Here is a 16818-nt window from a genome sequence, read left to right as displayed (position 1 = left end):
GAATGCAGTTAAAAATGCACAAAAATGACTTGTTAAGATAGTTTAATTAAGAAAACCTTATAATTGCTGGATATGGAAGCAAAGAATAAACCGGATTTGCTAAACACGGCAAGTATGATTTGTTGTTACTGAACTGAGTGTTTCGGATCATCATATTCAACTTTTGAAACCAGTTAATTTCATCCTCAATATTCTTTTCTAATCCATGAATAAAAATAAGGAAAGACAAATCATGATTTTGTCACTGAACAGACTAGTCACTGAAGGGAACTAGTCAGATAAACTGAAAACAAGAAACGTATTCTCTCGGGGCTCTGTTACAGCTCTCCGAGGCTGATTCCACACTTCATGTAACTCTGAAGTGCCATGTCCACAGACAGCGACCCCCTTAGTTAATTGGGGTGATTTTCTTTACAAAACTGTTCAATTCTTTTTTTAATTTAGTGTAATCTATTTTGCCAAAGTGCAGTTAGTTTGTATCTTAACACAGGCTGTACTACACCTGTATATAATTAAATGCAAAATTAGTTTAAAAAAAAAGAAAAATGTGTTTAAATTGAAAAAGTGGATTTTTAATGTTTAGATAATGATACTTGTTACCACTGATTGCCTTTTGGGAAGGTAGGAATATAGCCGAAGTAGTGAACAGGTGGGGAGAAGGGAAAAGGTAGCAGAACACCCAGAACGCAGAAGCAAGTCATACTTCTGTCTCTAGGTCAATTGTTTCTAGTGGTCTAAATCAAACCTTCCCACACCATATGTGAGAAGGTACAACATGGTTATCCCAGGAAGAAATGTCACTTCTTCTTCTTCTAAGAAAGATGACTGAAATGCACAGCATGCTTTCTAATTATATATGAAAATAAAATAAACAAATGGGCGCATCTACATGTGCATTAACATGCTTTAGTTAATGCATATTAAATTTAGTACCTCCCGGCATTTATACATGTGCACTGGGAGTGGCGGGGAGGGGGGGCGCACTGTAATTAGGGCTGCTCTAGTTAAAGCGTCTGGAGCACCTCGTGTATCAGCATCCCTGCACTTCAAAATGGCTATAAGCTTGTTGAATGAGCTGTAGATAAAGTGCCCCACCACCAGTCTGAAGCACAAGGATGCTGATACATGAGACACAGGAGCCCGCCGGAGCGCGGTAATGACCACACTCCAGCAGATGCGATTAATCAAGTCTGCTCCGACGTGCTGGAATTGTACAAGCCTCCCTGCTCGTGTCCAGGCACCCTCCATTGTCAGGTACCAGGCAAATGCACACTAGCCTGCCTTAATGCCCATTAACTAAAAGGCATGGTTTTTAAGTGCTGCTGAATGCGCAGTTGCTTATTTTAATGCACATTAATTAAATAGCATGATTTTTTTCAGCGATGCTTTAATACACATTAAAGTAGGCTTCCAGTACTGCTGTGCACCTATGACCCTTTATGTTTTTGTACACTGCAGGGACCAGGAATGCTGACGGTTGTGCTTGATTTCTGTCCGTGTCTTTCCTCTTGTCCTCTAAAAATCGTCTAGAGAACAAGAAACAGGTCAGTGAAAGGCTCTTTGTACTTACAGACTCGCAAGGCTTTACTGCACAGTCCCTTATTCCACAGTGACTGTTGTCTGTCCAGAAAGGGCACGGCTTCTTTAGGTTGACCTGCAAAGGAAACATTGAATTGGCCATTACACACGTCCCCAGAGCCAGGCCAGCTCTCTGAGCAGCAGTCTAATGTGAGAACCCTGGTCATCTTGGGAGTAGATGCGACTGCTAAGTGCTTTAAATGGATCTTCTTTAGGCTGAGATTCACCTCGGTGCCCAGGCTCGAGCCTACACAACCTCTTCCGAGAGCTCCTGGGATGCGGAGCCCGTTGTGATGGCTCTCTGGCTAGGGATGAACTTTACTCCGGGGGAAAGCCTTCTAGAGGAAAAGTGTTAACCCCCTGCACAATGTTCTTGGTCATGACAACCTGGGCAAAAGTCACCAGAACCACAGTTCTGCAAACCAGCCTTAATTTGACCAGCGGGCTGAAGGTTTCAGGGGCATTACTCGGTTTTCCTAACCAAAGTAAAATCTCATGTTTATGGCCTGTCTAATGTGCAACAGAGCCTCAAGTGACTCCTCTAAGAGCCTTTACTCTGACTCAAAACACCGCCATCCAAGTAGGACTCTTAACACAGTCCTAGCATTTAACCATCTCATTAGAAAGGGCAGCACTTGACAAAATGGCCTAATACTCATCCACCAAATGAGACTGCACTGCCCTGGTTGAATGCAGAGCTGGGCCATCTCTGCTGGAGAAGAGAGGAAGGCTCTCTCTCATATCTGTGCAATCCCAGCACTTCCAAAGAGGTTTCATGAATACAAATGTTGGAAGAATTTGCTCAGAAAAAATAAGTTTACTAAAGCTGTCAATTAGTGAGGGCTGACAGGCTGCTTATACACATGCTCCGGGGTGGGGAGGGGCTGTTTTAATCAGTGTGGTTCCCTGACAGCCACTCTAATTAAAACAGCTCACCATCACATGTATTAAGCGCCCTGCCCCCCATGTTTTAAAATGAGGACAGTGACTAAAGCTCATTCAAGGAGGCTTACTTAAAGCACCACTGTGGCCATTTTAATGGGAGTGGGGGCGCTTAATACATGCAATGGCGAAGCAATTTGCTCGTGTTCTAATTAGAACGTGGAACAGACTCAATTAATTGAGTCTGCTCATTCGCATTCTCATTAGCACATCTACAGGCAGACATAGTGACCAGCTCACTGGGTCACGTTCATGGCTCTTTGGGAATCCGGCAGAGTCTTTAGGAAACACAGATTCTTTTATCCCGCTTTTACCACAACAGATTAGATTTGCAAGCCTGGCTTAGCCACAAAAAAAAAAAAGCTTCTTGCTTTGTCCAAGACCTTAAGAAAACAATAAAACACTTAAAAAATTAATCTAAGGCCTCTGGGGAGTCCATTTGAAAACCAGGGGGCTTCAAATTAAGACTCCCCTGTGAAAATAAAAAGTAGACTTGCTGAACACACTCATAAAATTGAAAAAAAGACTGGATGCAAGAATGCCTGAATTATAAAGACAGGGCAGTGGCAGTGCCTTGGTCCCTCTGTTTTACCTGTGACAATTTAAAGGATGCCTTTGACATTTCAGCCATTGCACCTGGTAGTTGTGTCTGAGGGTAGTTCAAAAGCTTTTAAGCGCAGGTTTGGCAAACCCTGGTCTAGGATGGGAAAGACCAGGGTGATCTAGATGGCCTCCTGAGGTGCCTTCCAGCCCTGGTTTTCCATGACTCTCGCTTGCAGGGATAATTTTAAAACAGCCCCACACACCACTTCTCTTGTTCTAATGTATTTCTGGCAATGAATAAATTTGTCTATGAAAAATACCTTGTAGTATTTAAAGTACTCGCTTTCCAGAAGCTCATTCAGTCGAGGAAAAAGCTTGTAGTTGTTAAAAGCGTCAATGGTTTCAACATCACAGGTGCAATCATCTAAGGAGCCAGTGACCTGTTGAATAAAACAAGATTATATGAGCAAAGTACGGGATCTTTTCAAAAACCATGCGCAGAATCTTAATAGGGAATCGTAGTCCAAAGTTTCTACCCCCTTTTCCAGCAAGGCCACCTATTAAGTTTAGGCAGAAGGCAAGGCAGGGTGGCACCTTAGAAACTAACTGGTTAAGTTAGTTAAGTGTAACTGAATTAACCAGCATTAAACCCTGCTGTACTGTTCCTTCAACACAGCACTGATGTCCTGCCCCGCTCCTGCAGCTGTATAGCTTGGGGACTACACATCTGCTTGGAAGCATCCCCAGTCCAAAAACTATTCCTGTCTGTAGAAGAGCTGACATTTCATGAATGCTTCACTTTTATTTAACTGTAGGTTCTCACTATACCTTTGAATCAAGTTTTTTTATGCGCCTACTATTGTCCTATCTCTCTACTAACCACAAAACATGAATACATTCCCTTTGTTACTTAGCACTTCTATGTATTTATATAAATATAAGGTATGTATAAATATATCAAATGTAGTTTATATACACACGATACACATTATATATAATATGTGCGCCTATCTATATTATACACACATTGTACATATGTAGTGCGTGTGTATACATTTTTAGTCTATAAAATGCTAAGTAGCAAAGTCAGCGTATTTGTTTAATACAGTGATAGGACATTAGTGTGTATATAACGAACATTGGTTCAAAGGTTAATTGAGAGCCTACGTATAAATAAAAGGGGAAGCAGTCATGAAATGTCAGCTATTCAACAAACACAATTGTTTTTGGAACAAGGGTGGGGGGGATCCAACAAGATAAAGCTGAGAACAGGAAGTAAGAGCATCGTAGCAGGTGACTGTCTGGATCCTTAGATGACAGCCGTCTCGGTTGTATTTCAGTCTTGGCAGAAAAGGCGCAGAACGCAGGGTGGAGCTGCACCTTTATAGACTAACCAGATAAGACATATAGAGAGAGCCCAAGCTATTGAGAACCCGAGTTCACTTCATCAGATGCTGCAAAAAGGACAAGGTGTATAAAGTGGAGCGAGTGACTACAATATAACGGGAGGGAGATGGAGGGGGGCTGCTGTGAGAGGTATACAAACACAGAACCCAGAGAAACAAGGAAACGGCCCAGTCATTCGGAGGAAGCCGGGTGTTAGGGTGGATTAAGCAATAACAGCATCACCCTTGGACCTCCCAACAGTTAAAACAAGGTTTCATCATCTCAAGCAACACTTCTGCAGCTCTTCAGTCGATTGAATCAGAATCAGACTCTACTAGCCTCGGAGGTCAATCTGGCAGCACAGCCCTCAGCTCAAAGCCGGCGCCACTTGCATCAGTCCAAAGCAACAGCAAGGTGGGAGATATTTAAAAGCAGCCGTGGCTGTGGTCTGCCCACACGTACTCTGCCAGCTCCACGGGGAAGTTGCACAATGCCAGAAATGAGTAAATAGCGAGACAGTCACTTCCCCCTCCAAAGAGCCTCACCACCACGGCTCAGGAGCTGCCTCTGGGCACTCGGCCCTTTACATCTTGCTGTCCGGGACAGTGGATTTGGACAGGACAGTGCAACCTGTGGCAGTTCGGCATCCTCCAGCGTGAAGGGCTGTTACAGTTTTGGCTGGTTCAAGGACTTACAGCCCAGATAAACGGGCATGATCCACACTGCCAGTTTACAAAGCAAATATCCAGGTGATGCTTGCTAATGCATTATTAGAGACCCTTCCCTTTGCCTTTCACCTTTCACCAAAAGGCTGCAAATCCCCAGTGGTACCGATTCACATGCAGTGTGCTTTGTCTGGTGCCACACTCCCAGGTCCTGCTCTCCCGTCTGCTCCCCCAGGAGTGCCGCAGGCAAAGGAGAAGACAAAGAGAAGCGGAAAATCTCTACAGACCGTCACCGGCAGCAGCGACTGCTGTGCCTTGTTGCGCTGAGGTTCAAGTGACTGCCAGCCGGTGACACAAAGCATGGCACAATGAAGAGGGGAAGATCTATAGCAGTGGGCCTCAGTCTTTGTGGGCTTGAGACACCCCTTTACAGACTCGAGGCTTCCCTCGGAAAATGCCAGCTCTTAATTTTCCCCTTTTTGGACCATCACAAACCTCCTCCATGTGTTGCGCTCCAAGTGCCAGCTGCATTCTCTGCCCTGCCTTCTCCAACAACTGCAACACAGCGCCAGCTCATTTGAAAAAATCATCCTGGGGAAGGGGAAAGCACAACAGAAGGGACTATGCCTGAGGGATGCAGGCCGTCTACTACAGAAAGGATGTGGACACATTGGAGAGTCCGTGGAGGAAACGAAAATGGTCGGGTGGCTGGGACATCTGATGGATGAGGAGAGGCTGACGGAGCTGGGTTATTCAGTCTGCAGAAGAGAGGACCGAGGGGGATTGAATAGCACCCTTCATCTCCCCGCAGGGGGGGGGGGGTGCAGAGAGGATGGAGCTGGGCTGTTCTTGGTGAGGGCAGATGACAGGACAAGGAGCAATGGGCTCAAGCTGCAGCAAGGGAAGTTGAGGTTGGATATTAAGAAAAAAACTCTCACTAGGGGAGAAGTAAAACACTGGAACAGGTAACTCAGTGAGGTTTCAGTTTCCATCCTTGGAGGTTTTTAAGACCCAGCTCAACAAAGCCTTGGCTGGGATGACGTCGTTGGGGCTGGTCCTGCTTTAAGCAGGAGGTTGGACTAGATGTGACCTCCTGAGGTCCCGTCCAGCCCTCATTGTCTATGAGGTCCCTTCCAACCTTTCTCTTTTCCAGACTAAATAAGCCCAGTTCCCTCAGCCTCTCCTCATAAGTCACATCCCCCAGCTCCTGAACCATTTTCTTTGCCCTCCGCTGGACTCTCTCCAATTGCCCACATCCTTTCTGTAGTGGGGTGGCAAAACTGTCTCACTAGGAGGGTTGCAAAGCACTGGAACAGGTTACTCAACAAGGTTTCAGCATCCTTGGAGGTTTTTAAGACCCAGCTCAACAAAGCCTTCTAGGAAGCACTTGGGTAACATGCCTTGCACAATATCAAACAAAACAGTTGGAGATGCCAGTGGCTTGGATGAACTCTCCTCACCCTCTTCCTCTGCCCTCCAAACGGCAGGAAAGGCACAAAACATGTCCTTCTGGGATATAAGGTTAAACAGCATGGGGGAAATGCCTGGAGCCCTTGGCCAACAGTTTTGGCCAGGCCCTGGTCATGCCTGGGGAAGGAGCCACGTTTACAACAAGTGCATTGTGTCTCACGACGTTGGAAACTGCTTTTCTCACAGCGACTATCGAGACAGCTCAACACAATCTAGGCTTGCTGAGCTGGAGAGCAGGGGGAAGGCAGCAGGAGCCCTTGAAAAGCACCTTTCTTCATCCAGAAGGCAGAGCAGGGATGCCCCTTACAGACTTGCTGCAGCAGAGATGCAGAAACTTGGGTGAATCCCAGCTCACTTCATCAGCTGCTATTTTTTGGTTACAAAACTGCAGCTCTTGCCCCAGGTTTTGCATTCATTTCTGAAGCTTCTCATTCCACTACCGGATTTGTGTCGCATGTAGCAGGGGGTGGCCTCATGGCACCACAAAGGGAAACCGCAGGCACCGGTAGTTTGCATGGGAAGCAAGCACAGAAGTAACAGCACAGCACTCAAGCTTATCAGGCCATCTTACTTGGTCTTAAAAATCATTAACCTGCTCATCCACTTCCCCAGACTGGTCCCATTTGCATTTCAAAATCTTCACATGCTGCTTCCTTGGAAATGACATATGCTTCAGCCAAGGGAGGGGATGTCTCAGCTGTCTGCTCAGAGAAAAAGCTGGATAAAGACAGCAGCGTAGGCGCCTTTCTAAGGGCATTCTGGTCTCACTGGCATCCTTGTAAGATATCACATCTGCATATCAGTGCTCCAGGCAGCATCCGCACCTAATATTGTTTGTATTAAACTTCCTTTCAGCCGCTCTAAACACCAGTTCAGTCTGACCTGTTTTAGCCAACAACGTGGCTGGTGCTGAACCGGTCCCTTTGGGCATGGGTGGTCTTCTGAAATTTCCCAGAAGCCACAGAGCAAAGCAGTACGGATACCTACTGCAACTCGGTTCAGAATAGCATTAGGGCAAAGCTGGGCCATGCAGCAGTGCACAACGTGTTGGCAGGAATTGTGTAGGCACATGGAGTCCTACAGCCAAATTCTGGATCAAGTCAACTGGATCAAGTCAATGGCTGGATGTCTAGTTGGCCGCTGGTATCAAGGGGTGTGCTCCAGGGGTCGGTACTGGGGCCAGTTTTGTTCAATATCTTCACCAATGACCTGGAAGATGGCATGGAGTGCACCCTCAGCAGGTCTGCAGATGACACCAAGCAGGCAGGAGTTATAGATATACTGGAGGGTAGGACTAGGATTCAGAGACCTCGACAAACTGGAGGATGGGGCCAAAAGAAATCTCATGAGGTTCAATAAGGACAAGTGCAAAGTCCTGCACTTAGGATGGAGCAATCCCATGCACCGGTGCAGGCTGGGGGCCAACCAGCTAGGCAGCAGCTCTGCAGAAAAGGACCTGGGGGGACAGCGGACAAGAAGCTGAACAGGAGCCAGCAGTGTGCCCTTGTGAAGAAGGCTAACGGCATCCTGGGCTGCATTGCCAGCAGATCGAGGGCACCGATTCTTCCCCTCTATTCGGCACATCTGGAGTCCTGTGTCCAGTTTTGGCCCCCCACTACAGAAGGGATGTGGACACGTTGGAAAGAGTCAGCAGAGGGCAATGGAAACGGTTGGGGAGCTGGGGGATATGACTGGTGAGAAAAGACTGAGGAAAATGGGCTGTTTTAGTCTGCAGAAGAGAAGACCGAGGGGGATTGAATAGCAGTCTTCAACTCCCTGCAGGGGGGCTGCAAAGAGGATGGAGCTGGACTGATCTCAGTGGGGACAGATGACAGAACAAGGAGCAATGGGCTCAAGCTGCAGCAAGGGAAGCTGAGGTTAGATATGAGGGAAAACTCTCCCACGAGGAGGGCGAAGCCCTGGAACAGGTCACCCAGAGAGGTGGTGGAAGCTCCATCCTTGGAGGTTTTTAAGACGCAGTAGACAAAGCCTTGGCTGGGATGATCTAGTTGGGGCTGGTCCTGCTTGGAGCAGGGTGGTGGAGTAGATGCGATCTCCTGAGGTCCCTTCCCACCCTCATTGTCTCTGATCCTGTGAACACCTCCTATTACAGCTGCTGCTGATGCCAGCAGACTCAGCGAGAGTCTAATAACGTTTCCATTTCACTGTTGCTGCAACTAAGCTGACCTATTTTAGGGGAGTTAGAGGTATCCAGGATCAAAACATCCTCGCCCACAGAGCTGGCTCAAGGGGCACACCCAAATGCAGGTGTAGTCTTCGTTCTGGAGGCCACCTGCTTTCTACATTGCTATGTGGATTTCCATCCCCCCCGTGGTAGCTTTACCTGCTGCTGTGGGGTCTTTAGCCGGCGACTTGTGCTATTTCCGTGGGTCTCTCCGGCGCTTCCTTTGATAGCAGCCGTACGTTAACATATGCTACGGCATATTGTTCCCACAATAGGTGGTGGCTTAAGAAAACAAATATTTATCTGGATCCTCAATCCAGAATAATTAGAACAGTTGCTTAGGATGAAACATAGATACTGATTCAGTCACAAACATGCACCATATGCTTTGCAGCTCTCATGAATCACTGAGCTAAGCAGCCGGGATCTGTTCCAGTCCCCTAGGAAGGGGCGTGCCAGCGTGGCATGAGGCAAGAGGGCAGGGCTGGCTCTGCCCTGCTCAAAGGTGACAGCAGGTACCTGGCCAGGAAGCCTGACCTGACAGCGCCGAGCGCTGAGTAAGCTCTGGGGAAGGCAAACAGCAGCTGTGGCACGCCTGTCTCGTTAACGCCCCCATGCCAGGGGAGCTGCACGATGGGTGGGCATCACAGGGCAGTACATCACGGTGCAGGTTGGCGTGGAGCTCCAGGACCTGCAAATCCTTCTACGTCTCCACTGCTCCCCTGCCTGCTTCACCCCAATCCATAGCCCTCCCCTCTCACTCCACCTGCTCTCCCTCCTTTCCCTACCTGTGCTTTCAGTCGTGCCTCCCCCTCTCCCTTCCCAGTCCCTAACCAAGTCAGTGCTAAACTCCCACCATACTGGAATCAGACCACATGTCCCGACCCTATCAAGCTAGGTATAAAATACAGTGCGCATTACCCTGCCGTTCCCACGTGCAGCTAGATTAGAAAGCAGGACCACCTCAGTGGGTTGAGAGATGAGCATCCTTTAGGCCATACTGGCTGAAAGGACTGCTGTCTGCTCCTCCCCATCTGCACCAGTCCTCTGTAGTCTTCCTGGCAGCAGTGCCCAGCTCTTCCTGCTTGCCGTAGCACTCTGGTTAGGGGCCACATATCATCTTCTGTGAGTATTCAGAGCAGTGAGCTGCTCACGGCCAGAGGCCCACCCTAAGAAACATGCCAGGGGACGTTTTAGAGTGCATTTGCAGGAAGGATTTCCGGCTCTTTCGAGTTAGAAGCTGCCCCCTGGTCCTTTGCTGCCCTACCCTCTCTGCTGAACACTGGCAGAGGTGAATTCCTGCCTCGGTGGCTCAAGGAAGGGTTAACATAATAGGAACACGAGGAGGGCTGATTTCTGCAACCAGAAAACACTCAACTGCTATTACGGCTGAAGAGGCAGATGCTCTCGATACGCCTCCTCTCACCTCTGTAACTATGGCACTTGGACAAAATAACCCACAACCACAGAACAACCTCTATGTGGTAGGTAGTCAGTTTAAAGTAACACAAGGATGTTCTTTTTCACCCAGCATGGAATTAAAGTTGCTGCCAGATGTGGTGGAAGTTTAGCCAGATGCAAAAAGGGATTGCACACGTTCTTGGAGGGAAGGGGCATTGGTAGCTATTGAGCACGGGAGTGGAGATACAGCCTCTGAATCAGAACTCCCTAGACCTTAAATGCTGAAGGCTGCAAGTAAGAGAAGAACAGTGAGAAAAACCCCTGGTCAGACCCAGGTCACCCTCCCTTGCAGCATCCGGTCTCTGCCCCTGCGTGACACAGGAGCCCAAGCAGGATGGACCTATGGTCTGACCCAGGTAATGGCAGTTCTTATGTTCTTACATGTGACTAACCCCGTAACAAGCCTAGACCTACCGCCAAACAGCTACAGCATCTCCCTGCCTGTAAACAACACAGGTGCAACAACTGCTGGGAAAACCGATTCACAGTCGATTCATGAATTAATGCACCAGTAAACCGGAATACCCGGGCAGGGGATGAGCTGCTTGCAAAGTCACAGTGGACACACTAGTATGACAGATGGTAACACATAACATCATGCGAAATAGTTCAGTGAGTTTAAAAACAGATGGATTTCTAATAAAAGTCTCAGAACTAGTTAGTGGTGGTGCTAAAAGGCAGGAAGAACTAACATAGCTGTCAAGACCGGGATCAGGCGACGGTCCCTGTCAGGGAGTGCAGAGCTCAAGGCCAGACTGGCATTTGATTCTGCCTCTGAAATGTTGCTAATGCAGCTCCACGACCATAGGAAAGATCCTCACCAGCATGCCCACTGCCAGCCAACCAGCACAAAAAAAACATTCCCTCTCCCTGTGTAATGTGCTGCCAAATTTCACTTGAATTTAAAGGTGAAAACATTTGTGACAAACTTGGCTAGAAAAGAAATACTTTGCTACAAGAGGAGACACCCAAAAGAAAAACAATGGCTCTGGAGAGCTCAGATGCACGAAGTACAATGTAGGGATGTGGCAGGTTAAGCTGTACTTACATTTATGCTGCTAATGCATGACAGTCAACGTTTAACAGTTAACATATTGTTTGAAGCATGGCTTGGGTTTGGTAGGGGGGAGTTAATTGTATCAGGTTTTCAAATGGTATTGAGTGAATTATTGTATGGTTTACCGATCCTACAGAATGCGGCAGCGCCGTGTCCCTCAACCTGGCCTGTCCACCCCGTTGCACCGGAGCGGTGCGACCCTCATCCCAACAGATAGGTATGTGTTATCAGTTAAACAGCTAACCGATATAATTAGAAGAGCTGTCGTGGCTTATTTTTTCAACAATATTTACATCCCTAGTACAATGCCAGTTCTTCCTACTCAGAGGCAAATAAGAACTCAGCAGGACAAAGCGCTACTTCACTGATCTGTTCCTACCACCCTGCTTCTCATTTGCATTATGGTTACATATATATTTTTTGTGCTAACAAAAAAATAGGACAAAGCCGCCCTCTATGCGGTCAGATAGGCAAAACATCTTAAAGATTAAGGCTCAGAAAGCACATTGTGTTTTTCAGCAGACAGGCTTATCTCGGACATCTGACTGTCGAAGTGTACCTAGGTCCCCAGATGGAAAGTCGAGGCAAGTCAGTCCGGAGGCCACTGTGACACCTTAGATGCTTTGCATCACTGGTGATTCTTCGAGCAAAGTGGCGCCCATCTCCTCTCCAGGTATCCATGGCCATTGGCTCACGGGGAGCTCATCTGCCCTTTGACAGGTCTTGTTTTTAGTCCTGCTGTGTGTCCACACACCCTCCTCACCCAGGTTAGCCCGGGGGGGGCACCGGTTTAGTCACCGACAACCGACCATGGAACAGGTTGTACCGGTCTACATGGTACCAGATAGCAGACCACAAGAGGCCTGGCTTGACAGACCAGATAGAAAGTGGTATTGTGCAATTGCCCATTTCCATCCTTCCTTTATTTTCTGTCCATAAAAAAGGGAAGTAAATGCAAATCCTGCTCTTACCACATGGCAGTTACAGGATGTAAACACAGGTCAGGCAATGAAAGTATCCTGCTGCAGTTTGATGCCCCGGTTCTGCAAACAAGCCCACAGGAACCCTCTGCGGGCCCGGGGTTGCCTGCAGCACCTGTTCGTGCGGATCCGCTTGCAAGAACCGGTTCCCACCAGGCTCGTAAGCCATACTTCCATGACTACTGAGGCTGGTCAACCATCACTTAAGCACAGCAGGCCGAGTCCTCGGTGAGCATAAAGCAGTGTAACTCTAGCAACGCACCATGTGGGAGAGAGAAAATGCCAGCAGAAACCTGAATCGATCATGACATGCCTAACTGAGGATCAAGGCTCGTGGTGGAGGTGATCTCTTTGGTCAGACCAACAAGAGTTTTGCAAAAAAAATTATTTATCTGTAATTAAAGCCTTTTTTTTCCCCGCAAAAATCTTGTTGGTCTGACCAAAGAGATCGCCTCTACCACGAGCCCCGATTGCCTTTTCCCCTAGGCCATTACGGCTACAACCCGGGTACCTAACCAAGGATCACATATATATATATATGTCAACTTCCTTGGGGACGAACAGGCACCGGACTGTACACGGGACCAACAAACACCCCTCCAGATCACATGCGCCACATGCAAGATCCAACTCAGATGCCAGCCGGGTGAGTCTTGAAAGAGATCCCCTCCACCACGAGCCCCAGCCGGGCGGGTCTTGAAAGAGATCCCCTCTACCAGGAGCCTTGCAGGCCGCGTCGCAAGAAGGCAGTCGATGAAACAAAGGATCCGCGTCCGGCTGAACTAGTCGCCCAGCTATGGCAGCCGGGTCAGAGAAGCGCGGCGAGGAAGCGGGAGGAGAGGCCAGCGTTTGCTCTGCTCGTGGGAAAGTGCCTCCTCCTACGTGCCGGGCTGCACCTCTCACTTCCCCTGGCTCTTTCCTCCCCCTGCGGCTCTCTGCTGAGCAGCAAGGCAGGGGAATTAAAACCCGAAAAGGCATGTCTAAAACCAGAAACGGCGGCTGCAGAGCGCAGGACGCGGGGCTGGCTCCAGAAATCCCACCTCCGCGTGTGTTTCGTCCGGCCGGACCTCAGCGGTCCCAGCTGGCTCTGCCGGGTCGCACCCCCCTGCCCTGCCCTCCTCTCCTCTCCCCGGGGCCCGGCCGGGCCGGGAGCGCTCACCCGGCAGAAGCAGCGCTGCTCCGCGGAGCCCGGCGGCTGCAGCCCCAGCGCCGCCCCGACCAGCAGCGGCAGCAGCGGCAGCAGCAGCGGCATCGCCCGTGCGCGGCGCATGGCTCGGTGTGCGGCGCCGCCGGCGCCCGGCCGCTCTAGAGCCGCGCGCGGCTCCGCCCCGGGGCGCGGCCGGGATCGCCCCCCCGCCCGCCGCGGACGTGCCGCCCGGCTCGGCTCGGCTCGGCTCCCCCCACCCACGCGGGACACGCCCGCCCCCGCTGACCCCCGCCCGCCCCGCACACGCGTGCCCGGCCGGCACCCGCCCAGGCAAGCACCGCCCGCGGCGCTGCACCCTTCCCGAGAGCGCGGGCCCCTCGCTTCCTGGCTCCGGGAAAGATGCCGGAGCAAGGAGAGGCGTTGGCAAGTCACATCCCCAGGCAGGACCGGCCAACCCATGGTGTGAGCCGGTGGTTTCCCACCTGCCCGAGATGGCAAGCCTGGGCGTACTCTTCAAAGGGGCCCGCGCTTCCTTTGGACATGTTTTAGGGGGCCGCAAATGAAAGAGGTTGAGCTAAGCTCTATGTAAGGGGGTGGTCACGCACAGACGTGACCCCCGAAGGTGTTGCGGGTGAAGCTGGGGAACCGGGCAGCCGAGGTGCTGCTTCTAGGGGATGCTGTCATATACGTGATGTAGGGGCCGTGCCCCCCCTACACAGGAAGGCAACCCCCCAGTCCATGCCAGTCTGAGCAGGGGGGGAATCCCTCCCTGACCCCACGTGGCGCTGGTCTGACCCTGAGCAGAGAGGCAAGACCTAGACGGTCCACGAGACGTGGGATAGGCAGGGAGAGCAAAACAGGGGGCTGACTAACACCCCTTTGCTCTTGGGATGGGAGATGGATGCGTGGAGAAGTGGATCATAGGTGTGGACACGGTCTTGAGGGTCATCTGGTCCAACCCTTGCATGAATGCAGAGATGCTATTTTTAAACTACCCCTTTGAAGCACTCATCTAGCCTCATCTTGAAAGCCTCCAGGAAGGAGTCCACAACTTCCTCGGGGAATCTATTTCATTGCCCCATTGCTTGAAAAGCGAGGAAGTCTTTCTCAGAAAGGCAGGTCCCTGAACACATCATTGCTGAGCCAGCACAAGCCAGCTCTGAAGAGCACCTGCGAAAAGCAACATTGCACAAAATGAGTAATTCTCGGAGCACCATTCACCCGATGTGACTGAGCGGTGATGCAGCCTGATTTGTCCTGACGGCTCCCTAGAAATAATAGCTTCCTTACGGCTTACCCGCGATTGACACTTCCCTGTTCAAATGACAGTTTCTACAGAATGACGTGACTAACGTCCTCGTCATAATATTTACCTGCCTTTGTGTGCTTCGATGGGCACCTACATCAAAACGCACCTAATGCACCATCAAGGAAGGGAAGTATAAATACACCGTGATGCGTGCACCAGGAAGCTGAGACAGCAGGATTTCCAAACCGGGGGGCCTGATCGTAGGTAAACCGCATCCAGGTGAACACAACCGGGTCAGTTTTCAAAAGTGCTTCCTCCCCTTGCTGGCAGCCGGCGCGGTGCAGCACCCGTGATGCGGTCACACACACAGCAAATACAATTGCGGGCTACACCAGCAGGAGTAAGAGGTGCCGCACGGCTGTGCGAGGTGATAGTACCACTCTACTCGGGGCAGGTTAGGCCTCAGCTAGGGCACGGTGTACTGTCCACGTTTTAAGAAGGACGTGGAGAGCCTGGAGAGGGTCCAGAGCAGGGTGGACAGAATATGGCCCACAGGGCAGGCCGGATTCAATGTGCTAAGGGATTTTATCTGGCCTGTGGTCCCATCCCATCTACCCAGCCAAGCACAGCCTGCTTGCAGGGGTCCCAGTGTCTGTGGAGACCCTGCCTGCTCCGTCCTGCGCTCGTGGTGGTGGGTGTAGGGACAGGTCTGGGCCAGATACAATCAATTGCCTACCCCGTGCCAAGCCAGGTCAGCACCCCCCATCCCGCCAAGCTGGGCCAGGTCAGCACGCCCCGACCTTGCAGCAGCTCACCAAAATAATTACCCAGCCCTGGTCAGGAGGATGGAGGGCAAGCTGTTCAGGACAGCAAAGTATGTTTTGCTCAGAGAAAAGGTGGCTGAGAAAGGGCATGATAGCAGTCTGCAAACATCTGAAAAGCTGCCATAAGGAGGAGGGAGAACAGCTGTTCTCCTGCTGCAGACAGGACACCAAGGGATGGTTTGAAACTGCAGCAAAGCGGATTCAGACGAGATCTCAGAAAAAACTTCCTGCTGTCCGAGCAGCGAGGCAGTGGAACAGGCTGCCCGGGGAAGTCATGGACTCCTTCCTGGAGGCTTTCAAGAGGAGGCTAGATGAGCACTTCAAAGGGGTAGTTTAGAAATAGCATCCCTGCATTCATGCAAGGGTCGGACCAGATGACCCTCAAGGCCGCGTCCACACCTGTGATCCGCTGCCCCCCGTGTCCATCTCTCATCCCAAGAGGGAAGGGGTGGAAGTCAGTCCCCTGTTTTGCACTGCCTATCCCACCTCTCACAGGGTTGCGAATCAGCATGGCACAACGGGGTTAACCTGTCCCCGAACCCAGTGGGGGATACCGCTGGCTGCATGACCCCTTCCCTAGAGCCCCCTCCTCAATTTCAGTGGATCGTGGAGCAGCTGTGACCACGGGGAATCCTTGGGGCTGGACTACCAGGAAGGAGGAAGGTGGCTGTCACCCAGTGAGTCCTTCCCTCTCGCGTGTGACACAGGAAGTCCAGGGAGCGTGGCATCCTCGGAGCCGTGCTGCACCCAGGCAGCAGGCACTTTCTGGCCTGGCGGGAGAGCAAGAAGGCAGTGGGAAACAAGACCCCAGGCAGCTCCCACAAAATGCCAGCTCTTCCTTTCCACTTGTGTTTTGACTCCAGAAAAATAATAGAGCAATTTTGCTGTTGCAAAGAGCTCAGCAAGGCCCCACCAGGTCCGGATGGTTTTTAACAGCGTGGATTGCTGTTTGCAATGTCCGGGTTTGTCTCGTGAATCATGTTCGCGCACCTCCCGGCACGGACCTCGAAGCACCCCGGGCGGCCGCAGCACCCCGCTGGAGCCACCGCCGCACGCTCTCGCGGGGGAAGCAGCGAGGATGCTACTTCCTTACGTAAACGGGGTGCAGCAGCCTAGCTGCGAGCCACCGGGAATGCAGCAGGACCAGGATTGTTTGTGATGCCTTTTATTGGCGCAGCCGTGCGCTCGGGAGAGGTGCTGGGCAAGCCTTGGGGCATCAAGGGCTCTTCCGCAGGGCTGGGAAAGGAGGAGACAGATGAAGAGCAGCCTCCGTGGCAGTGCAAACCACCTCCGTGTGCACACTACAGAGCTGTTTGCACGCACAGCCTCAG

General features: G+C 50.7%; 1 protein-coding gene across 1 annotated transcript in view; it reads right to left on the bottom strand.

The window, feature by feature from the left end:
• The window catches only part of ERO1A (endoplasmic reticulum oxidoreductase 1 alpha), a 28009-nt gene extending 14437 nt beyond the window's left edge, over nucleotides 1-13572 (bottom strand). The window contains exons 1-3 of the mRNA XM_059723411.1: nucleotides 13427-13572; nucleotides 3384-3503; nucleotides 1571-1654 (exon numbers count right to left, since the gene is read on the bottom strand). Coding sequence (XP_059579394.1) covers nucleotides 1571-1654; nucleotides 3384-3503; nucleotides 13427-13537 — 315 coding nt within the window. The 5' untranslated portion in view covers nucleotides 13538-13572. The remainder of the gene's footprint in view (nucleotides 1-1570; nucleotides 1655-3383; nucleotides 3504-13426) is intronic.
• Nucleotides 13573-16818: the final 3246 nt, after the last annotated feature.

This window comes from Alligator mississippiensis, chromosome 2, assembly GCF_030867095.1.
Source record: "Alligator mississippiensis isolate rAllMis1 chromosome 2, rAllMis1, whole genome shotgun sequence".
Lineage (NCBI taxonomy): Eukaryota > Metazoa > Chordata > Crocodylia > Alligatoridae > Alligator > Alligator mississippiensis.
The sequence above is the reverse complement of the archived record's forward strand: the minus strand, read 5'-3'. Positions and strand labels throughout refer to the sequence as shown.